The sequence below is a fragment of the Coregonus lavaretus genome, assembly GCF_964263955.1.
Source record: "Coregonus lavaretus genome assembly, chromosome: 24".
Lineage (NCBI taxonomy): Eukaryota > Metazoa > Chordata > Actinopteri > Salmoniformes > Salmonidae > Coregonus > Coregonus lavaretus.
Window position 1 is genome coordinate 34,807,764 of NC_140011.1, and position 23,441 is coordinate 34,831,204.

The 23,441-nt window shown below is 46.5% G+C and overlaps 1 protein-coding gene across 1 annotated transcript in view; it reads left to right on the top strand.

Annotated features, from left to right (window-relative positions):
* LOC311100193 (ephrin type-B receptor 4a-like) overlaps nucleotides 1–20,708 on the top strand; it is a 37,487-nt gene extending 16,779 nt beyond the window's left edge. Inside the window, exons 4-16 of the mRNA XM_084140998.1 lie at nucleotides 820–1,210; nucleotides 6,136–6,288; nucleotides 11,878–12,213; nucleotides 12,314–12,438; nucleotides 12,732–12,900; nucleotides 13,155–13,254; nucleotides 14,820–14,884; nucleotides 15,042–15,155; nucleotides 15,278–15,525; nucleotides 17,336–17,551; nucleotides 17,757–18,100; nucleotides 18,631–18,789; nucleotides 19,157–20,708. Of these exons, the coding sequence (XP_083997124.1) occupies nucleotides 820–1,210; nucleotides 6,136–6,288; nucleotides 11,878–12,213; nucleotides 12,314–12,438; nucleotides 12,732–12,900; nucleotides 13,155–13,254; nucleotides 14,820–14,884; nucleotides 15,042–15,155; nucleotides 15,278–15,525; nucleotides 17,336–17,551; nucleotides 17,757–18,100; nucleotides 18,631–18,789; nucleotides 19,157–19,262 (2,526 nt within the window). The 3' untranslated portion in view covers nucleotides 19,263–20,708. The remainder of the gene's footprint in view (nucleotides 1–819; nucleotides 1,211–6,135; nucleotides 6,289–11,877; nucleotides 12,214–12,313; nucleotides 12,439–12,731; nucleotides 12,901–13,154; nucleotides 13,255–14,819; nucleotides 14,885–15,041; nucleotides 15,156–15,277; nucleotides 15,526–17,335; nucleotides 17,552–17,756; nucleotides 18,101–18,630; nucleotides 18,790–19,156) is intronic.
* Nucleotides 20,709–23,441: the final 2,733 nt, after the last annotated feature.

Sequence of the window (23,441 nt, forward strand, 5' to 3'; positions counted from 1 at the left end):
TCCCCAGATCTTCAGAGGGTAGTGCGTACAGCCCAGTACATCATTGGGGCCAAGCTTCCTGACATCCAGGACATATATACTAGGCGGTGTCAGAGGAAGGCCCAAAAAATTGTCAAAGACTCCAGCCACCCTAGTCATAGACTCTTCTCTCTGCTACCGCACGGCAAGCGGTATCGGAGCGCCAAGTCTCGGTCCAAAAGGCTCCTTAACATCTTTTACCCCCAAGCCGTAAGACTGCTGAACAATTAATCAAATGGCCACCCGGACTATTTACATTGCCCCCCCCCTCCTGCTTACACTGCTGCTACTCGCTGTTTATTATCTGTACCCCCGCACATTGACTCTGTACCGGTACACCCTCGTTATTGTTATTTTATTGTGTTACTTTTTATTTATTTTTTACTTTAGTTTATTTAGTGAATATTTTCTTAACTCTATTAATTGAACTGCATTGTTGGTTAAGGGCTTGTAAATAATAATTTCACGGTATTCGGCACATGTGACAAATAACATTTTTATTTTATTTTATTTTGTATACACACACACACACTAACATACACACACACATCAACAGTCAACAACAAAACCCTCCTCGATGGAGAGAACCCCTACACCACGGTCAACAGCTGTACACATACTGACATACACAGCTGCCCTGGATGGAAAACCCCTACACCAAGGTACACAGGTACTGAACACACACGGACCCACTGGAATGTGAGCTCTTCAAATAGACTGTTGGGATGTAGGATTCCATGTAGAGATATTACTTCCTGTGTTTGTGTTGACCGTCTGCCTCTCCCTCCTGTCATCCTGTAGGTGGACACAGTGGCTGCAGACTTCCTGCTGAGGAAGGGCGGGGAGCGTAAGTTCAATGTGAAGACCCTGCGGCTGGGGCCTCTGTCTAAGAGGGGTTTCTACCTGGCCTTCCAGGCCCAGGGAGCCTGCATGGCCCTGCTGTCTGTCAGGGTGTTCTTTAAGAAGTGTCCCGCCCTGGCCAGCTCCCTGTCCTCCTTCCCTGAGACCGTGCCCCGCACCCTCGTACAGGAGGCCCAGGGGGTGTGTGTGGACAACGCCGCCCAGCAGGGGCCCCGGCCACGCCCACCCAAACTATTTTGTGGAGAGGATGGCCAATGGGTGGGCCAGCCCACTACTTCCTGTGGCTGTCTGCCCGGGTACGAACCCGCCGACGGACACACCCGCTGCTCAGGTAAGGAGGGGGGCGGTTGGAAGACAAGAGAGTATGGTATGCTGTCTCATCTGTTTAGGTGGGAAGCTATTCTCTCTGTCCTTTCACACACACTCAATTCAATTTCAATGTCAATTTAAGGGCTTTATTGGCATGGCAAACATGTTACCATTGCCAAAGCAAGTGAAGTAGATAGTAAACAAAAGTGAAATAAACAATAAATATTAACAGTTAACATTACACTCAGAAGTTCCAAAAGAATAAAGACATTTCAAATGTCATATTATGTATATATACAGTGTTGTAACAATGTGCAAATAGTTAAAGTACAAATGAGAAAATAATAAACATAAATATGGGTTGTATTTACAATGGTGTTTGTTCTTCACTGGTTGCCCTTTTCTTGTGGGAGCAGGTCACATATATTGCTGCTGTGATGGCACACTGTGGTATTTCATCCAGTAGAAAAGGGAGTTTATCAAAATTGGGTTTGTTTTCAAATTATTTGTGGATCTGTGTAATCTGAGGGAAATATGTGTCTTTAATATGGTCATACATTTGGCAGGAGGTTAGGAAGTGCAGCTCAGTTTCCACCTCATTTTGTGGGCAGTGTGCACATAGCCTGTCTTCTCTTGAGAGCCAGGTCTGCATACGGCAGCCTTTCTCAATAGCAAGGCTATGCTCACTGAGTCTGTACACAGTCAAAGCTTTCCTTAAGTTTGGGTCAGTCACAGTGGTCAGGTATTCTGCCACTGTGTACTCTCTGTTTAGGGCCAAATAGCATTCTAGTTTGCTCTGTTTTTTTGTTAATTATTTCCAATGTGTCAAGTAATTCTCTTTTTGATTTGATTGGGTCTAATTGTGTTGTTGTCCTGGGGCTCTGTGGGGTCTGTTTGTGTTCATGAAGAGCCCCAGGACCAGCGTGCTTAGGGGACTCTTCTCTCTGTAGGTGATGGCTTTGTTATGGAAGGTTTGGGAGTTGCTTCCTTTTAAGTGGTTATAGAATTTAACATATCTTTTCTGGATTTTGATAATTAGCGGGTATCAGCCTAATTCTGCTCTGCATGCATTATTTTGTGTTTTTTTCCCGTTGTACACTAAGGGTATTTTTTTGCAGAATTCTGCATGCGGTCTCAATTTGGTGTTTGTCCCATTTTGTGAATTCTTGGTTGGTGAGCGGACACACGCTCTCTCTTTCTCACTCACACAGAGAGAGCTGAGGCCTAAACAATGAAACAATGGAGAGGTGGCGGGTGGGGTTGGAGGGCGGGCGGGGGACAGAAGAGAAGAGGCTTACAGAAGCAGTATTACCAGGGAGCGTGATGGGGCAGGGCCTGGGATACTGAGGGGACTGAGGGAGGTCAGGGGGAGAAGGGCAGAGGTCAGAGGTGAGGGCGGTGTCACAGGGCTGGGCGGCTGAGGGTGGCGTTTAGGACATGTCAGGACTGTCTGTCATACCCAGTTACACAGCCATTAATGGAGGGAGGAGAAAAGAGGAGGAAGGAGAAGAGAGGAGGGAGGGAGGAGAAGAGAGGAGGGAGGGAGGAGAAGAGAGGAGGGAGGGTGAAGGTAAAGAATCTACCCATTACCGGTACATCAAAGCCAACCTGACAACAGAGAGAGAAGCAGGGGGGTTTTCTCTCTGGGGCTCTACATCTCCCATAATGAGATGAATTATCCATGTACAGCCACACACACACACACACACACAGGTGGCGAGAGACAGATGGACAGAAATGCAGATAAAATGTTTTACTCATTTCCTCTTGCTCTATCTTATCCTCCTCCATTTCAGTGGTTAGATGCAGTGTGTTGCTGCTCTGACAGGTCACTCTCAGCAGGTCACTACAGGCACACCACAGCAGAGGACTGAAATGTAGGATAAGAGCACGATAAGGCAATAAATCTCTGCCATGCTAACACAAGCACACACAAGCGCACACACACAGTGCAGACCACTCCTCTTCCTCATATCCACACCATCACACACAAAATGCCACAGGCGGTGGGTTGCCTCTGTCTAGCTAATTACTGTGCTCTTATTTCACTCTTTCAATGTGTGTCTATTGTGAAATGGGCCTCCACCTGTCTCCCACTCCCCCCTGGAGAAATGGAAAGGGAGGGTCACAATAGGGTCACATTTAGGGTTGCAAAATTCCGTGAACTTTTCAATAAATGTCCCTGTTTTTTCCGAAATCCCGGTTGGAAGATTCCCGGATTGAGGAAGGAATAAGCAGGAAATCCGGAATCCTCCAACCAGCATTTCTGGAAAACCAGGGGATTTATTGAAAGTTCCCGGAATTTTGCAACCCTAGTCACATTCCACACACTACTCTAAGGAGAAAGGTAACACACTCTCTCTCTCTCCTCTCTCTCCCCTCCTCTCTCGCTCTCTCTATATCTCACACGTTGCTGCCTCACTAGCACATCAGCATAAACACACAGCCAAGCATATAATTCAGCAGACAGTGTTTTAGCTAACTTCTATTGCTGTCTTCTTGTTTTAATGTACCAAGTTTGTCATCTCTCTCCACCAGAGAAGAGGGAAGCGTGTGGAAAAAGGCAGCGTGTGTGTTGATGTATTGAGAGTGTGCCATCAGCGGGGTGGAGATAGGCCATAAAGCTCTTTAAGTGGCCCGGCTCGAGCCTATCTGTTAGCTATAAACTTCTTCCCCCTGCAGCATCCCACCAGCAGCCAGCCAGTTAGAGGGTATTTATGAACAGCACTCTGATGTCTCTGTCTCTGGGTGGCTGTGTTGCTCCCTGTGCTCTGGTCAGAGGTTAGGTCTGTTAGGGGAAACTACAGATGTAGGATCTTAATTTGATCACTCTTTTGTTGCTGAACATTTTCCTGCAAACTTGTAGTGTATTTTAGTTTTAGAAAGGCTCTTAAAGTTTGTAATTTTCACTTTGATATTTCAGACTTGATTTGCCCTAATGAAAAATTCAAAATTCCTGTTGCTGCAGGATTATTTTCCTGCTGTAGCAAACTGGCTCAATTTAAGATCCTACATCTATCAGTATGACCCTAAGAGCAGCTCCACTCTCTGTCAATGCCTTTTATTAAGATACATTGTAGACTCTATGCAATATCGAGGTAAGGTTTCTTTTATGATTCTTTTGTGATTCTTTAGAGATACTTTTGTGTTGTACTCTGTAGCTGTTTGCACATTTTTTTAACCCTGCACTGCTCAGGTACATGTGCTCTTCTTATACAAAGGACCAGCTCAGACACAATAGGGAGAGAGGGAAAGAGAGAGAGACAGGTAGAGAGAAAGAGAGAGAGAGAGGTAGGGAGAAAGAGAGAGGGTGAAAGTTATTCCCTGTACACGGATAACAAAGAGAAAGTATATTTATACTGTCTGGGAAAGGAAGGCCAGGGCCACTTGAATTGTAATGATGTCATCTTATTCAGTGATTAGGCTGACGCAGGGCTTTTTTCTGCCGACATGTAGCTTCCTGCCTGGCAGAGTTAACGCCTTAACTGTTTAGCCTCTCTATTTGGTTAATGATAACTTGGCTCCTGTGAGTCGTAGAGTCCTCCACTGTTAGGCAACCTGGCTTTGTTTTAACCCTACAACAACCCATTAAACACAGACGCTGTACAAGTAGAATAACAACCAAAACTGTAGCCCTACCTCACTACTGATGATAAGCGTTACCATGTTATTCGATAAAGTACAATAAAATCCAACTTTATTGTCCCTCATGGGGAAATACAATTCGTAGATAACAACTAAAACAATGTTCCCACCAGACTGTTCCTACAACCTAATGAAACATTCTGGGAACCTTTAAAGAACAGACAAACTGTGTTCTGGGAACGTTCTTGTTACATCAGGTGAATGTTTTTTGCACCCTAAAATAAACATTGTAGAATAGTTTTTTTGTGTTTTGGGAACTTATCTTTTGTGATGTCCCAACAATGTTCCCACCAGACTGTTCCCACAACCTAATGAAACATTCTGGGAACCTTTAAAGAACAGACAAAATATGTTCTAGGAACGTTCTTGCAACATCAGTGGAATGTTTTATACAAACATTATATAATCCGTATGACTGGACAGTTTCTGTGTTATGAGAACATTTGCCGCAACCTAACTAATGTTCTGGGAAATTTCACATATCAAATTTTGGTTTGCTCGGAAACATTACTGGTACATTGTGTTATTAAATTACCTGGAAACCTAATGAGAACTTTTGGGGAATGTTCTGTGGTGGTTGTTACAGATGTTATGCACAACATTTTAGTGAATGTTAGGAGAACAGTCCAAGGATATTTCATTTCAATAATTTTTTGCAAAAAATATTTTGTTATCAAAAACATTATTTCAATGTTTTTGGGATGTTATCATCCTAATATTAGATAAACCCCTAACTAGAACTTAATGGGAATCTTACCTAATGTTCTGGGAATGTTCCCAGTTTGCTTGGTCAGGAGTCTAATATTACTCCTGACTTCACAGGCTAGAATTAGACCTTCAATATCCACAAATGAATACCCTTGCCAAATGAATACAGTTATGTATTAGATCTATTTGAGTAGACTTTTATTCAAACAAAAAGTGAACAGAGCAGATATTGCAATAACACACTCGTACACACTTGCTGTGCGGATCCCCCTGGCTGAATGAGCCTAGTGTGTCAGGGAGCAGGCTCGGTTTATAGGCTGTTTACACTGAATGAATATGGGTGTCCGTGTGAACGAGGGATGTGAGCGAAGAGAGGAGAGCACATTCACATCCATTTCATTGTGTTTATTTATCTTGGCAGTTATTAAAGAGCATTCCTGTACTGTTTGTCTTTTTTGGGATGCTTTTTGTCTCCCGACCTGACGCGCTATGATGGGACACTGTGCTGCTTGAAGTGATGGTTTCTGATGCTGCGGTTTGTGGTGATGTTCAGGGCCATGCTAACTTTCCTTCTCCCTCCCTCCCTCCATACAGCCTGTTCTGTGGGTCAGTTTAGGTCTGGCTCGGGGGGGCAGTGCCAGGCCTGTCCAGGGTTCAGCCATGCTGTGGTGACAGGCTCACCTGTGTGTCAGTGTCGTCCAGGATACCTCCGCGCCAACTCTGACACCCCAGATACCCCATGTACCAGTGAGTACAAACATTATTACATACATACTCTAACCTCTATTTGTTTTCACCTGATACTCTCTTTCTCTCTCTCTTTCTTTCTCTCTCTCTCTCTCTCTTTCTCTCTCTCTCTCTCTCTCTCTCTCTCTCTCTCTCTCTCTCTCAATTCAATTTCAATTTAAGGGCTTTATTGGCATGGGAAACATATGTTAACATTGCCAAAGCTAGTGCAGTACACTACCAGTCAAAAGTTTGGACACACCTACTCATTCAAGGTGTTTTCTTTATTTCTTACTATTTTTTACATTGTAGAATAATAGTGAAGACATCAAAACTATGAAATAACACATATGGAATCATGTAGTAACCAAAAAAGTGTTAAACAAATCAAAATATATTTTATATTTGAGATTCTTCAAATAGCCACCCTTTGCCTTGATGACAGCTTTGCACACTCTTGGCATTCAACCAGCTTCACCTGGAATGCTTTACCAACAGTCTTGAAGGAGTTCCCACATATGCTGAGCACTTGTTGGCTGCTTTTCCTTCACTCTGTGGTCCGACTCATCCCAAACCATCTCAATTGGGTTGAGGTTGGGTGATTGTGGAGGCCAGGTCATCTGATGCAGCACTCCATCACTCTCCTTCTTGGTAAAATAGCCCTTACACAGCCTGGAGGTGTGTTGGGTCATTGTCCTGTTAAAAAACAAATGATAGTCCCACTAAGCCCAAACCAGATGGGATGGCGTATCGCTGCAGAATGCTGTGGTAGACATCCACTGCAGGAGGCCGGTGACTGTTCTAGTGCCCTCGCCAATTTGTTGATATAAACTCAGCAAACTGCGTTTATTTTCAGCAAACTTAACATGTGTAAATATTTGTATGAACATAACAAGATTCAACAACTGAGACATAAACTGAACAAGTTCCACAGGCATGTGACTAACAGAAATTGAATAATGTGTCCCTGAACAAAGGGGGGGTCAAAATCAAAAGTAACAGTCAGTATCTGGTGTGGGCACCAGCTGCATTAAGTACTGCAGTGCATCTCCTCATGGAATGCACCAGATTTGCCAGTTATTGCTGTGAGATGTTACCCCACTCTTCCACCAAGGCACCTGCAAGTTCCCAGACATTTCTGGGGGGAATGGCCCTAGCCCTCACGCTCCGATCCAACAGGTCCCAGACTTGCTCAATGGGATTGAGATCCGGGCTCTTCCCTGGCCATGGCAGAACACTGACATTCCTGTCTTGCAGGAAATCATGCACAGAACGATCAGTATGGCTGGTGGCAATGTCATGCTGGAGGGTCATATCAGGATGAGCCTGCAGGAAGGGTACAACATGAGGGAGGAGGATGTCTTCCCTGTAACGCACAGCGTTGAGATTGCCTGCAATGACAACAAGCTCAGTCCGATGATGATGTGACACACCGCCCCAGACCATGTGGGACCCTCCACTTCCAAATCGATCCCGCTCCAGAGTACAGGCCTCGGTGTAACGCTCATTCCTTCGACGATAAACGCGAATCCAATTATCACCCCTGGTGAGACAAAACCGCGACTCGTCAGTGAAGAGCACTTTTTTGCCAGTCCTGTCTGGTCCAGCGATGGTGGGTTTATGCCCTTAGGCGACGTTGTTGCCGGTGATGTCTGGTGAGGACCTGCCTTACAACAGGCCTACAAGCCCTCAGTCCAGCCTATTGCGGACAGTCTGAGCACTGATGGAGGGAGTGTGCATTCCTGGTGTAACTTGGGCAGTTGTTGTTGCCATCCTGTACCTTCCCGCATGTGTGATGTTCGAATGTACCGATCCTGTGCAGGTGTTGTTACACGTGGTCTGCCACTGCGAGGACGATCAGTTGTCCGTCCTTTCTCCCTGTAGCGCTGTCTTAGGCGTCTCACAGTACAGACATTGCAATTTATTGCCCTGGTCACATCTGCAGTCCTCATGCCTCCTTGCAGCATGCCTAAGGCCCATTCACGCAGATGAGCAGGGACCCTGGGCGTCTTTCTTTAGGTGTTTTTCAGAGTCAGTAGAAAGGCATCTTTAGTGTCCTAAGTTTTCATAACTGTGACCTAAATTGCCTACCGTCTGTAAGCTGTTAGTGTCTTAACGACCGTTCCACAGGTTCATGTTCATTAATTGTTTATAGTTAATTGAACAAGCATGGGAAACAGTGTTTAAACCCTTTACAATGAAGATCTGTGAAGTTATTTTGATTTTTACAAATTATCTTTGAAAGACAGGGTCCTGAAAAAATGACTTTTCTTTTTTTGCTGAGTTTAAATATTGAAGGGGGTGGGACTTAGGCTGCTTCCCTGTCGCACCCCACGGCCATGTGGAAAGAAATGTGTGTGTTTTTTGCCAATTTTTACCGCACACTTGTTGTTTGTGTACATTTTATAATGTCGTATGTTTTTCCCCCAACACCACTTTCCATCAATTTGTATAGCAGACCCTCATGCCAAATTGAGTCAAAAGGTTTTTAAAATCAACAAAGCATGAGAAGACTTTGCCTTTGTTTTGGTTTGTTGGTCAATTAGGGTGTGCAGGGTGAATATGTGGTCTGTCGTACGGTAATTTGGTAAAAAGCTAATTTGACATTTGCTCAGTACATTGTTTTCACTGAGGAAATGTACGAGTCGGCTGTTAATGATAATGCAGAGGATTTTCCCAAGGTTGCTGTTGACGCATATCCCACGTAGTTATTGGGGTCAAATTTGTCTCCACTTTTGTGGATTGGGGTGATCAGTCCTTGGTTCCAAATATTGGGGAAGATGCCAGAGTTAAGGATGATGTTAAAGAGTTTAAGTATAGCCAATTGGAATTTGTGGTCTGTATATTTTATCATCTCATTGAGGATACCATCAACACCACTGGCCTTTTTGGGTTGGAAGGTTTGTATTTTGTCCTGTAGTTCATTCAATGTAATTGGAGAATTCCGTGGGTTCTGGTAGTCTTTAATAGTTGATTCTAAGATTTGTATTTGATCATGTATAGGTTTTTGTTGTTTGTTCTTTGTTATAGGGCCAAAAAGATTGGAGAAGTGGTTTACCCAACTCCGTTTTGGATAGATAACTCTTCGTGTTGTTGTTTGTTTAGTGTTTTCCGATTTTCCCAGAGGTGGTTACAGTCTATGGATTCTTCAATTACATTGAGCTGATTTCTGACGTGCTGTTCCTTCTTTTTCCATAGTGTATTTCTGTTTTGTTTTACTGATTCACTTTGCATTCTTCATCAAACCATTTGTCATTGTTGTTAATTTTGTTCGGTTTTCTGTTTGAATTTTTTTGATTTGATAGGGAAGCCGAGAGGCTAAATATACAGTTTAGGTTTTCTACTGCCAAGTTTACACCTTCACTATTACAGTGAAACGTTTTGTCCAGGAAGTTGTCTAAAAGGGATTGAATTTGTTGTTGCCTAATGGTTTTTTTGGTAGGTTTCCACAATACTTTCCTTCCGTCTATAGCATTTCTTAATATTATTCAGTTCCTTTGGCTTTGATGCCTCATGATTGGGTATTGCTCTGTTCAAGTAGACTGTGATTTTGCTGTGATCTGATAGGGGTGTCAGTGGGCTGACTGTGAACGCTCTGAGAGACTCTGGGTTGAGGTCGGTGATAAAGTAGTCTACAGTACTACTGCCAAGAGATTAGCTATATGTATACCTACCGTAGGAGTCCTCTCAAAGCCTACCATTTACTATGTACATACACAACGTGCGACAGAGCTGCAGGAGTTGTGACCCGTTTTTGTTGGTTATGTTGTCGTAGTTGTGCCTACGGGGGCATATGGGGGAGGGAATGCTGTCATCTCCAGGTAGGTGTTTGTCCCCCTGTGCGCTGAGGTGTCAGGTTCTTGTCCAGTTCTGGCATTTAGGTCGCCACAGACTAGTGCATGTCCCTGGGCATGGAAATGATTGATTTCCCCCTCCAGGATGGAGAAGCTGTCGTCATTAAAGTATGGGGATTCTAGTGGGGGGATATAGGTAGCACAACAGGAGGACATTTTTCTCTGTGAGATCACTTCCTTTTGAATTTCTAGCCAAATGTAAAATGTTCCTGTTTTGATTAATTTAGGTCTGCTCTATACCAAATTAGCATACACCCTGAGACCCTTCCCTGTTTCACACCTGGTAGTTTGGTGGATGGAACTACCAGCTCTCTGTAACCTAGAGGGCAACCAGTGGGTCCATCTCCTCTATACCATGTTTCTTGTAGGATGACAATGTCTGTATTTCTGATTGCTTTGGTGAAGTCTAGGTTCCTGCTCTTTAGGCCAAAGGCAGATGACCTCAGGCCTTGGATATTCCAGGATGAGATAGTGAAGGCTTTGTGTTCCATAAAGTGTCCAATGTTGTTAGTCGTGTGGTTTGGCCTCAGACCAGTAAGTGTGAGCAGAGCCTGCTGAGCATCTGGTATATGCCTCTCTCTCTCTTTCTCTTTCTCTCTCTCTCTTTCTCTCTCTCTCTTTCTCTCTCTCTCTGTCTCTCTCTCTCTCTCTCTCTCTCTCTCTCTCTCTCGCTCTCTCTCTCTCTCTCTGTGTCTCTGCCCTACTTTCACTTTCAACATGTTTCTCTTGTTCCCCTACCTCCTTTGTTGTCCCTTGCTTCTCTTCAGCTTCTCTTTTCCTCTGGTGTTGCTCTCACCTGCTCTTAGGTCAGGGCTGAGAGTATTGAGATGCGGCTCCTTTGTGGCGGTGTAGAGGGGGCGGGGCAGAGCCTGGTGGTCACTCCCAGTAAGGGAAGCATTGATGGCCCTGAGTGACACCTCCATGTGGATTCAGGAATTTCAATTCAGCCACGTGTGAAAGGGGAGGCATTTTTAATTGGGCACACTCACTCAGAATGGCCATGAAAAGACTTCGGAACCAACAGCAATTGGCAGAAGACTGAAACCCTGTCGAGGACCAAAATAATTCCCTGTGTAGACTCTGCTAACCTATTACACCACAGGTTTAATTAAAGCTGTCTCTAATTAAGACAGACAGTTGAATTATTTTAATCACTCCTGATATTTTTGCTAATCACAGCCCCCCCCCAACACGCCCCCCCCTAAATGTTGACTTTTTTAATTTGACGTAAATTCAACCTAAATTAAAGTAGGTCCATGTGATGGTACACAACTGTCTCCTACTTGTGGCCACCCCAACCTCCCAGAGAGCATTGTGCCACACAGCCTCATTGGCAGGAGCAGGAACTAATTCATACTGGCTGGTTGGCGTTGCAATTGTGGCAGAAATCACAATCCCCCTACTACAATCTTCAGCTGCTGATCATTATCAAAATATAGACGCATGTAATTGGAGCACCAATTCAATCCTGCATCACAATGTTGTTTCCTGCTGTGCCCCTCAGCCCCTCTTCCCCGGCGGCTCCTCCAGACGCTAGCTGAAATGTGTCTGGAGCGTAACAAATAGCAAATAAAATGCAAGTGATTTAATTGACAATGCAAATCTGAAACAGAGGAACAGTAATATGGCACATCGGGCCAGTAAAGTGCCTTCAAATGGAAAATGTCTTAGTACTTTTGGCTGATGAAGTATTTATGATTGCTGATTGCCTAATGAGGTGGTGTGTGACCCTTTCCTCTCCCCCCCTGTCCTCCAGGACCCCCCTCTGCCCCACGCAGCATCGTGACCCAGATCAACGACACCACGGTGACACTAGAGTGGAGCGAGCCCATGGACAGCGGCGGCAGGACTGACCTGAGCTACTCTGTGGAGTGTTCTCTGTGTGGGACCCCTAGGGGTCCGTGCTCCCCCTGCGGGGACAATGTCAGCTACAGACCCTCTCAGCGAGGCCTGCTGGGCCGCAGGGTGGTGGTCTGGGGCCTCATGCCTCACACCACATACACCTTCTCTATCCAGGCCCTCAATGGGGTCTCCCCGTCCAATGGCAAAGGGGCACCCAGCGATAGAGTTAACATCACCACCAGTCACGAGGGTGAGAGAGGGATGTTTGGGTTTGTGGTTGGTGTTGTATGGTTAGAAGAGGAAGTTGAGTGTTGTTCTATCTTTTAAAGTTGTTTAAATGTGTTTGTCAGTTCCAGTGCTGGTGTCTGTGATCAGGAAGAGTATCTCTACAGAGAGCAGTCTGACTCTCCACTGGTCAGTTCCAGCCCAGCCCCACTACACCATCCTGCAATACCAGCTACGCTACTGTGAGACGGTAAGGATGACCAGACACACTATCTCTCTCTCTCCTCCCATTGTTAAATAATACTGTAGCACTGACTCCCCTCAGGTCTTAGGGAGTTGACTGTTCTATCTGTGTCCATCACTCTTACCTCTCTCCCACTGGCTCAACCCGTTGTTCTTATCTGCTTTTGTTCTCCCTCCATCCCTCTCTCCCTCCATCCCTCTCTCCATCCATCGTCTATCTCTCCCTCCATCCCTCTCTCCCTCCATTCCTCTCTCGCTCCATCGTCTCTCTCTCCCTCCATCCCTTTCTCCGTCCCGCAGGAGCGTCGAGGTGAGGAGCAGTTGTGTCGCTACAGGGAGAGTGACAGTAACCAGGTGGTGCTGAGTGATCTCCGCAGGGCCACTCAGTATGAGGTGCAGGTCCGGGCTCGCACCATGGCCGGCTATGGCAGCTTCAGCCCAGCAGCCTCCTTCAGAACCCTGCCTGACGGTAAAGAAAGGCCCAGGCTTCACTCTCTCAGAGAGGCCTGTACATATCCAGGCCAACAAAGTCTTCTAGGTTTCTTCTAGTTTTGTGTGTGTTAGTTCCACCCTGTTGTTCTAGTTTATTTGCCAGAATACATTAGTTAATCAGTTACAACATTTGTTTTGGTGTATTTTTGACGTTTCCTTGTTACTAATTTTTCTATTTTTCCCTGTACCTGCACCCCCCCTACTTTTCTCTCCTTTTCATCCTTTTTTCAGGGGACGACTCTCCTAACCAGCTACTGATGACCAGTTTCCTTATCGCCATGGGGATGCTGCTGCTCATCACTGTTGTCACTGTGGCTGTCTTATGCATACGGTGAGAGCCGGGGAGAAAGAGAGGGCGAGACAGGGACATAAATTCTGTAATGTGAATAAATAAATAAATAACATATGGATCTTATCTTAACTTTGACATTTTTGTAACCTCTACCAATCGTATCTTATTGAGCTTAGATAATAACTCTGCTACCTACAAACAGTATGTCATATTTGAGCAAAACTCTCACAGAACCAAATACATTTTCTTTGTGCTTTGGAGGCTAGAAGTTATTCCACTCACTACAACCCTTTCCCTGGGCCTCATTGTTTCAGCAAACAGCCACACATGCCCTCTGAAAAAAGGTTATGGGAACATGGGGAACCAGAGAGTGAGGAAGAGAGAGAGGAAGAGAGAGAGAGGGAGGGAGAGAGAGAGAGAGAAAGAAAGCGAGAGAGAGCGGGAGGGAGAGAGAGAGAAAGAGAGGGGGGGGAGATGGAGGGAGGGAGGCGGTCAGTGACAGGATGCAGCCGTCCCAACCCTGTCTCCACAGGACCGGAGAACAATAGTCCTGACCTTGGGGCACACACCATACACACACCATACACACACCATACACACACCATACACAAACCGTACAGAGTTGTGCACATGAATACATTCATACACAAATATGCACACATACAGTACACATACATTGTGTATTTGCACATACTCTGAGAAATACACAGATGTGTGCAATCACATTGAAACACATACCCGCATGCACACAAACACACATTCTCACTCACAGTAGAGGCCTGGACCAACCGCCAGCTGAGGGTGGGACAGTATTGCTATTTTGGGCCTGTGAGGAAGAAAAGAGGAAAAGAAGAGAGAGAGAGAGAGAGAGAGAGAGAGAGAGAGAGAGAGAGAGAGAGAGAGAGAGTGAGAGAGATAGAGTGAGGGAGAGAGAGAGAGAGAGAGAGAGAGAGAGAGAGAGCGAGGGAGAGAGTGAGGGAGAGAGAGAGAGAGATAGAGTGAGGGAGAGAGAGAGAGGGAGAGAGTGAGGGAGAGAGAGAGGGAGAGAGAGAGTGAGAGAGAGCGAGGGAGAGAGTGAGGGAGAGAGAGAGAGGGAGAGAGAGAGAGAGAGAGAGGGAGAGAGAGAGAGAGAGCGTGAGGGAGAGAAAGAGAGAGAGAGCGTGAGGGGGAGAGAGAGAGAGAGAGAGAGAGAGAGAGAGAGAGGCAGGGGTCCAGTAGCTACAGGGCTGTACAGTCCTACTGGGATGGGGCCAAAGGAAGTCTCACTAATGGAGGCCTCCAGCACAGTGCACAGCAGACACAGACACACAGTCAGCCACACAGAGCAGAGTGGCTCCTGAATGGGGGAGAACAGTAGAGGAGAGCCCAGGGTCAAGGCATTACTTCATCTACCAGTCATGTATTGTGTCTGAGACAGAGAGATACCAGCTTGTTTGTGACACATAAAAACACCCAGGGAGAGATTAGAGACAGTGTTATGTCACCGGACTAACAACCTCTTTCTTCCTGTCTCTCCCTCTATCTCTCTTTCTCTGACACCTTGACGCTTTTCTCTCGTTCCCCCTCTCTCTCCTTCTTCTCCCACACTCTGTTCTTTTCCACAGCAGACACAGTAGAATGAAGGACCCAGAGCTGAGTGACAAACATGGACAGTACCTCCTGGGCCAAGGTGAGTACACACACACACACACACACACACATGCACACACACATGCACACACGCAAATAGTGCATACAGATTTGTTCAAAGTCATGTTTTTCATCTTTTAGTCTGTATGTGACCATGACTGGTTTGTCGTTTAATTCCCCCCCCCTCCTCTCCTCAGGAGTCAAGGTCTATATTGACCCCTTCACCTACGAGGACCCTAACGAAGCCGTACGGGAGTTTGCCAAGGAGATCGATGTTTCCTTTGTCAAGATCGAGGAGGTCATTGGTGCCGGTGGGTCTCACGCTTTCTCTCTGTGATGTTATTTCTTGCTGCCTGTTAACAGACTGGTTGATAGGGTGCTGTACTATCATGTATGTATTGTAATGAGTAATGTTTCCCTGGCTTGTCTCTAGGGGAGTTTGGGGAGGTGTGTCGGGGCAGGCTGAAGGTCCCAGGGAAGAAGGAGAACTACGTGGCCATCAAGACTCTGAAGAGCGGCTACACGGACAAACAGAGGCGGGACTTCCTGTCGGAGGCTAGCATCATGGGCCAGTTCCAGCACCCCAACATCATCCACCTGGAGGGCATCATCACAGCCTCCTGTCCCGTCATGATCCTCACTGAGTTCATGGAGAACGGAGCGCTTGACTCCTTCCTTAGGGTCAGTATCTACAGTGGGGAGAACAAGTATTTGATACACTGCCGATTTTGCAGGTTTTCCTACTTACAAAGCATGTAGAGGTCTGTAATTTTTATCATAGGTACACTTCAACTGTGAGAGACAGAATCTAAAACAAAAATCCAGAAAATCACATTGTATGATTTTTAAGTAATTAATTTGCATTATATTGCATGACATAAGTATTTGATCACCTACCAACCAGTAAGAATTCCGGCTCTCACAGACCTGTTAGTTTTTCTTTAAGAAGCCCTCCTGTTCTCCACTCATTACCTGTACTAACTGCACCTGTTTGAACTCGTTACCTGTATAAAAGACACCTGTCCACACGCTCAATCAAACAAACTCCAACCTCTCCACAATGGCCAAGACCAGAGAGCTGTGTAAGGACATCAGGGATAAAATTGTAGACCTGCACAAGGCTGGGATGGGCTACAGGACAATAGGCAAGCAGCTTGGTGAGAAGGCAACAACTGTTGGTGCAATTATTAGAAAATGGAAGAAGTTCAAGATGACGGTCAGTCACCCTCGGTCTGGGGCTCCATGCAAGATCTCACCTTGTGGGGCATCAATGATCATGAGGAAGGTGAGGGATCAGCCCAGAACTACACAGCAGGACCTGGTCAATGACCTGAAGAGAGCTGGGACCACAGTCTCAAAGAAAACCATTAGTGACACACTACGCCGTCATGGATTACAATCCTGCAGTGCACGCAAGGTCCCCCTGCTCAAGCCAGCGCATGTCCAGGCCCGTCTGAAGTTTGCCAATGACCATCTGGATGATCCAGAGGAGGAATGGGAGAAGGTCATGTGGTCTGATGAGACAAAAATATAGCTTTTTGGTCTAAACTCCACTCGCCGTGTTTGGAGGAAGAAGAAGGATGAGTACAACCCCAAGAACACCATCCCAACCGTGAAGCATGGAGGTGGAAACATCATTCTTTGGGGATGCTTTTCTGCAAAGGGGACAGGACGACTGCACCGTATTGAGGGGAGGATGGATGGGGCCATGTATCGCGAGATCTTGGCCAACAACCTCCTTCCCTCAGTAAGAGCATTGAAGATGGGTCGTGGCTGGGTCTTCCAGCATGACAACAACCCGAAACACACAGCCAGGGCAACTAAGGAGTGGCTCCGTAAGAAGCATCTCAAGGTCCTGGAGTGGCCTAGCCAGTCTCCAGACCTGAACCCACTAGAAAATCTTTGGAGGGAGCTGAAAGTCCGTATTGCCCAGCGAAAGCCCCGAAACCTGAAGGATCTGGAGAAGGTCTGTATGGAGGAGTGGGCCAAAATCCCTGCTGCAGTGTGTGCAAACCTGGTCAAGACCTACAGGAAACGTATGATCTCTGTAATTGCAAACAAAGGTTTCTGTACCAAATATTAAGTTCTGCTTTTCTGATGTATCAAATACTTATGTCATGCAATAAAATGCAAATTAATTACTTAAAAATCATACAATGTGATTTTCTGGATTTTTTTTTTAGATTCAGTCTCTCACAGTTGAAGTGTACCTATGATAATAATTACAGACCTCTACATGCTTTGTAAGTAGGAAAACCTGCAAAATCGACAGTGTATCAAATACTTGTTCTCCCCACTGTATATAGCGCTCTCTCTGAGCCTTCCACACACACACACAAACACACACACACACACACACACACACACATAACTCCTTCCATTCTTTCACTATGTCACTTCTGGTCTCTGACTCTCCCTCAACCCCACCCCTCTTACACATATTTAATTGTTTCTCCCAGATCTCTAACTCTTTCGTCTTCCCTCTCTGTAGTTGAACGATGGTCAGTTCACTCCCATCCAGCTGGTGGGCATGCTGCGTGGCATCGCGTCGGGAATGAAGTATCTGTCTGAGATGAGCTATGTCCACAGAGACTTGGCCGCCCGCAACATCCTGGTCAACAGCAACCTGGTGTGTAAGGTGTCTGACTTCGGCCTGTCCCGCTTCCTCCAGGAGAACTCCTCAGACCCCACCTACACCAGCTCTCTGGTGAGACTACTGCACCCCGTTCTTCCTCAACACCAAGCCCATATATGGTTATGGTGTGTGGTTGTTGACTGCATATGGTTATGGTGTGTGGTTGTTGACTGCATATGGTTATGGTGTGTGGTTGTTGACTGCATATGGTTATGGTGTGTGGTTGTTGACTGCATATGGTTATGGTGTGTGGTTGTTGACTCCTCTCTTTTATCAGGGTGGTAAGATCCCCATCCGCTGGACCGCCCCAGAGGCCATCGCCTTCAGGAAGTTCACCTCAGCCTCCGACGCCTGGAGCTACGGCATCGTCATGTGGGAGGTCATGTCCTTCGGAGAGAGGCCCTACTGGGACATGAGCAACCAGGATGTGATCAACGCCATAGAGCAGGACTACCGCCTACCGCCGCCCCCTGACTGCCCCACCCACCTCCACCAGCTGATGCTGGATTGCTGGCAGAAGGGGCGCTCGGCCCGCCCTCGCTTTGCCGCCATCGTCAGCGCCCTGGACAAGCTGATCCGCAACCCTGCCTCACTCAAGATCATGGCCCAGGAGGGTGCAGGGTGAGTGGGCACAGATCTATAGGCGAGAGGGGTGGGTGTGGAGGGTGCGTGGAGAGTCAGAGAAGGTAGTGTGGGTTTAAACACAAAGCATGAGGTAAAGACAGGGAAATGACTGTCTAACCACCTGGAGTATTGTATATCCTGTCCCCTAATAGAGCCCCAGTCTTCCTTCCAGTACTTCATTCCTAGAATACAGTCCTGTCTATCAGAGAGTCAGTCTACATGAACCTCCTACTGTCCCTCCTCTGTCCTGCTCCTCTGTCCTGCTCCTCTGTCCTGCTCCTCTGCCCTGCTGTGACCTGTCAGGCTCTAGCTGTGCCCATCATCTCCCCCTCTCCCACCCCAAATACTGACCTGTCACTCACAGCCTGGCCCACGCCCCCTCCCCTCCAGCAGCCATTGTTGTTACCTGTCACTCATGCAGCCTTAGATCCCGCCCCTATTCCGTGGACATGCCTGTGAGGCCGCTGGTGTGCTGGTGACAAAGAGTGTGTGTGTGACGTGTCCCTGTGTGTGTCCCCTGTCCCCAGGCCGTCCCACCCCCTGCTGGACCAGCGGGCCCCCCCGGCCCCCTCAGCGTGTGGCTCCGTGGGGGAGTGGCTGAGGGCCATCAAAATGGAGCGCTATGAGGACAGCTTCCTCCAGGCTGGATTCACCTCTGTAGACCTGCTGGCCCAGATCACTGCTGAGTGAGTTCACACCTACAACAATGTAGCTGTCTGTCTGTCTCTGGGTGTCTTGAAGTTGAGTCACTCTCTACGACCATAGCTCTGTATCTCTGTCTGCCTGTCTATCTGGCTGTCTGTCTGCCTATCTGTCAGTCTGTCTGTCAGTCTGTCTGTCTGCCTGTCTGTCTGTCTGTTTATCAGTCTGTCTGTCTGCCTATCTGTCAGTCTGTCTGCCAATCTGTCTGTCTGCCTGTCTGTCTGTCTGTCTGCCTATCTGTCTGTCTGTCTGTCTGCCTATCTGTCTGTCAGTCTGTCTGCCTATCCGTCAGTCTCTCTGTCTGCCTATCTGTCTCTGTCTGTTTATCTAACAGTATGTCCTTCTCCTCAGGGACTTGCTGCGTCTGGGAGTGACCCTGGCTGGACACCAGAGGAAGATCCTGTCCAGCATCCAGACTCTGACCATGACCAAGAGCCCTGTAACCATACGCTTCTAAACCCGGCACAACTCACCTTGACCCCTGACCTCTTACCCTGACCGAACACAGACACCAGCACGCACACAGCACACAGAACATCGCACACCCATGGACCTAGCTAGCACCCTGTGGTGCTACACCCACGCAGTCCCTCACCCTGGCACCAGCCGGCCCCTTCTCAGCGTAGTGACAGAGCCTCAATACGAACTTATTATAGATGACCTTCCCTACAACCTGTTCAACCTGTCCTCATTGACCACCGAGCGGTCAGTCAGGCCTGGTGCTGGGGACTGGTAGGAGGCTGCTGGAGACTCTCAGACTGCTTCGCTGGCCAGTTCACCCTCACTACTCCTCCTCTGCTTCACTGCTTGAATGTTTACCTGTGGTCCTGAACAAACTGGTGATACTAGTGGAAGCACAGATCAATGCCAACGCCAACCAAAGGACTAAAGCTTTTCTATTGGTGTATTTCATGATGAAGAACTTGAACTAGACACTTTCACAAACATGGTGACACTTTCACAAATGTTTTGTCTTGGATTATTCATCCATGTGCATTATACGATGATGTGGATGACAGCTCTTTCAACGGACTAGAAAATGTGTGTTTGGACTCTTATCGGATGGGCCTCACGTTTTCCTTTGGTTTCAAAATGGCCTCACCTTTCCTCAGGTGTTATGGGTAATATAGGCATTTAGACCAGAACAGACTGTAGTCATACAAGCCTTCCTCTCATCTTCCTCAGTGACTGTGTGTGACCCTCCTGGGTCAGCTGTGTGGGAGGAGAGCAGGACTGAGATCAGCACTTTTATAGATTGAACAGAGAAGTTGGGTTTTTTAGTCAGATATAGAGATATCTCTGTCTGTCTACACCTCTCCTCCTCTCAGCAGCTGCAGTACTTCCTGTGTTTCTCTTGGAGTATGGCTGGCTGGACATTTCCACTTCCTGTTGCTGCTGGACTGGGCAGCTCACTTCCACACACTCAGACTGAACGAGGTCCCTGACCGTGGTTACCGAGACCAAGAGAACACTGCTTAAGTATTTTCTAATTGGACGACTTTGACCAGGAAAGACATCAGTCTGGCCTCTCATTGGTTGATATTATTGGTGGTGTGTTTCCATCTTGCTCGAGTGCCATTTGATCTTCTATGTGAATTGAAATCAAAATGCCTGTTCTATAAAGTGGAAAGCCCTCCCAGGGTAATAAAGTTTGATCTGCCATACAAAGTCCCTTCAGATGCCACCAGTTTCACATGTTTGGGGAGATTGTGTGGTTCCTTGTTAACTAAAGGATTGTGGGACATGTGATCTTCACATTGAGGATCTGTTATAAAAACAGGGACCTATCTTTTATAAAGTTGCCTTTTAAAATATTGTGTAGATAAGTATGTTTTGATTCCCCCATCCTTTCTGTGTGTAATGTGTATTCAGTCACAATAAAGACACACACCAGTGTTTATCACCTAGGACTCCTGCTCCTCTTTTAACAGGCAACTGAGCTTGTAATAACACTCACATTACACACACTCCCTCTAAAGTTCTCAAATGCACACACACACACACAAATACAAAGTGAAACACATTTAAACACACACACTCTCATGCATACTATGTGAAGCATCCCAAAAGTGCACACACACTCACACATATGCACAGCCAGCTTCAGGATATTAACCATATTCCTGTAATTGTTTTAAGGTGATCCGTTTCCTTGGCAGCTCTTATTTCAAACATTCCTCCCCACAGATACTGTGACCTCCACAGTGAGGGAGTGGGAGGGGGGTTATGGTTTGGGAATTGAGCCCTTAGCTCCCTCGCGGACATTCCTCTCTCCTGCTCCTTCCTTCAGAGGGACAGCCCGTACCCCTGATCGCTCTCAGCCTGTCCTTGGCTCTGTTCTCTGACACTCTCCTGTGTGTTCTCCCCTCTGCTCCTCAGTCCTCTGGAGTAGTCCCTGCTCTCACCATGCCCCTGCTACTAACTACCCTGTTAACAGCATGTCCACAGCCCCATCTCAGAGCAGAGCAGCCCACAGAGAGCTCACCACGGACTGTTTTCTGCTGTTTTCGACTCTCTCTCTCTACTGCACCTGCTGTCTTGACCTCTGAATGCGTGGCTATGAAAAGCCAACTGACATTTACTCTTGAGGTACTGACCTGTTGCACCCTCTACAACCACTGTGATTATTATTTAACCCTGCTGGTCATCTTGAAGAACAATCTTGCCTTAATGGCCATGTACTCTTATAATCTCCACCCGGCACAGCCAGAAGAGGATTGGCCACCCCTCAGAGCCTGGTTCCTCTCTAGGTTTCTTCCTATGTTCCTGCCTTTCTAGGGAGTTTTTACTAGCCCCCGTGCTTCTACATCTGCATTGCTTGCTGTTTGGGGGTTTAAGCAGGGTTTCTGTATAGCACTTTGTGACATCTGCTGATGTAAAATACATTTGATTGATTGACTTACTCACACAGACTGTAATCTTACTCTGGGTGTTGGGTTTTGCAAAGCATTAAAGCTAATGTAGGTGCTTCTATTATCTGTGTTGTTGCTGAGTCAGTCCCAGGTCCCATGGCCCTCCTGTGCCCTGCGCTCCGCTGTTACAAAGGAAGTGTGTCACAGAAGCTTTCATGTGCTGCAGATAAACAATGAGAGGATGACCCCTCCGAGCCACCTGACCTCTGACCCTTCCCCCAATGTAAAACAATAAATGCCCTCTCCAGACCCACACTTCGAATCAAATCAACGTTTATTGGGGGTTTCTGTAGAAATCTGCCATTCAGTCCTGCTGTTAAATCCCCTCGCTAACAAAAGAGTTGGAGTGTCCCAGTTTGAAATGGTTTTATAATTGGATATTTTCAACATAGGCAGGCCCAGGCGGTGTGCCTGCATGTGGGTGAGTGTGTCTGTGTGTGAGTGGGTGTGTGAGTGTGTCTGTGTGTGAGTGGGTGTGTGTGAGAGAGAGAGATGGATAGTGAGCTAGCTCTGGTTCCTAGGGTCTGTCTGCGTGACCTTTAACCCCTATCTGAATGCCTATCCATTAGGGCTGTTGTTGAAGAGATAAAAGACTGGGCCAATCAGGTTTCAGCACTTAAAGGATTGTGTCATTCCCCTTACATTCCTGTGTGCACTCAAGTGTGGAGCCAGGGTGGTGGAGGCCTAGGAAGAGACAGAGGAGAAAGACAGGTGTGTATGTGCGTGTGAGAGAGTCTGTGTATAAAGTGGGGGTTGTTAAGAACTGTGTCTGCTTACTTTATAACAATCATTCCATATAGACCTCTTCTTATGGGCAGATGCTACGGAGAGTACCTCTCTGTAGTTGGGGATGAACATTACATCATTTCGTTTTATCCATTCAATTGTAAGTATGTCCATCCATCTCTCTGTCAACCAGTCTGTCTTGTGTCCACAACCAGTCTTTACTCAAGCTTACGTTTGTGTTTATATAGTCATCATCTCATATCCCTCATCCCCCTTGTCTGTCAATAACTTCCTCTATCCATCTTTCCCCCTGTCCACACATCCACGCCATCCCATCTTGTCCCCTGTCCCTTTATCTCTCCCATGTTGGAAGATCTTCCCCCACCATCTAAGGAGGAAACGAAGGGGCCTTCCTGCTCAACCTGGACTCAAGGGTAGAAGTAACATAGTAAATGTAAATCTGGGCTCTCCAATTATTAGTATGATATGTTAAGTTTCGTATTGTATGTATTCATTTGTGAATGTCCCTCATCCATTTCGTATGATATGTTACGAATTACAATTCATATGATATGTTACGAATTGCAGTTCGCACAATATGTTACCAATTTGCTAAACTTATTATATGTTACGAATTCCAATTTGTTGTGGCTAACGTTAGCTAAGTGGCTAACGCTAACATTAGCTAGGTGGCAAACGTTAGCTAGGCTAGGGATTAGGGTTATTGGTTAAGGTTTGGGTTAAGGTTAGGAGTTAGGTTAAAGGGTTAAGGTTAGGGGAAGGGTTAGCTAACATGCTAAGTAGTTACAAAGTAGCTAAAAAGTAGTAAGTAGTTGCAAAGTTGCTAATTAGCTAAAGTTGTCCGTAATGAGATTCGAACACACAACCTTTGGGTTGCTAGATGTTCGGGTTATACGCCCACCAATCACCCTACTTTCGTTTCTGCGTTAAGTAACCTTCTGTCTTATGTAACCATACCGAACATATCATATAGAAAT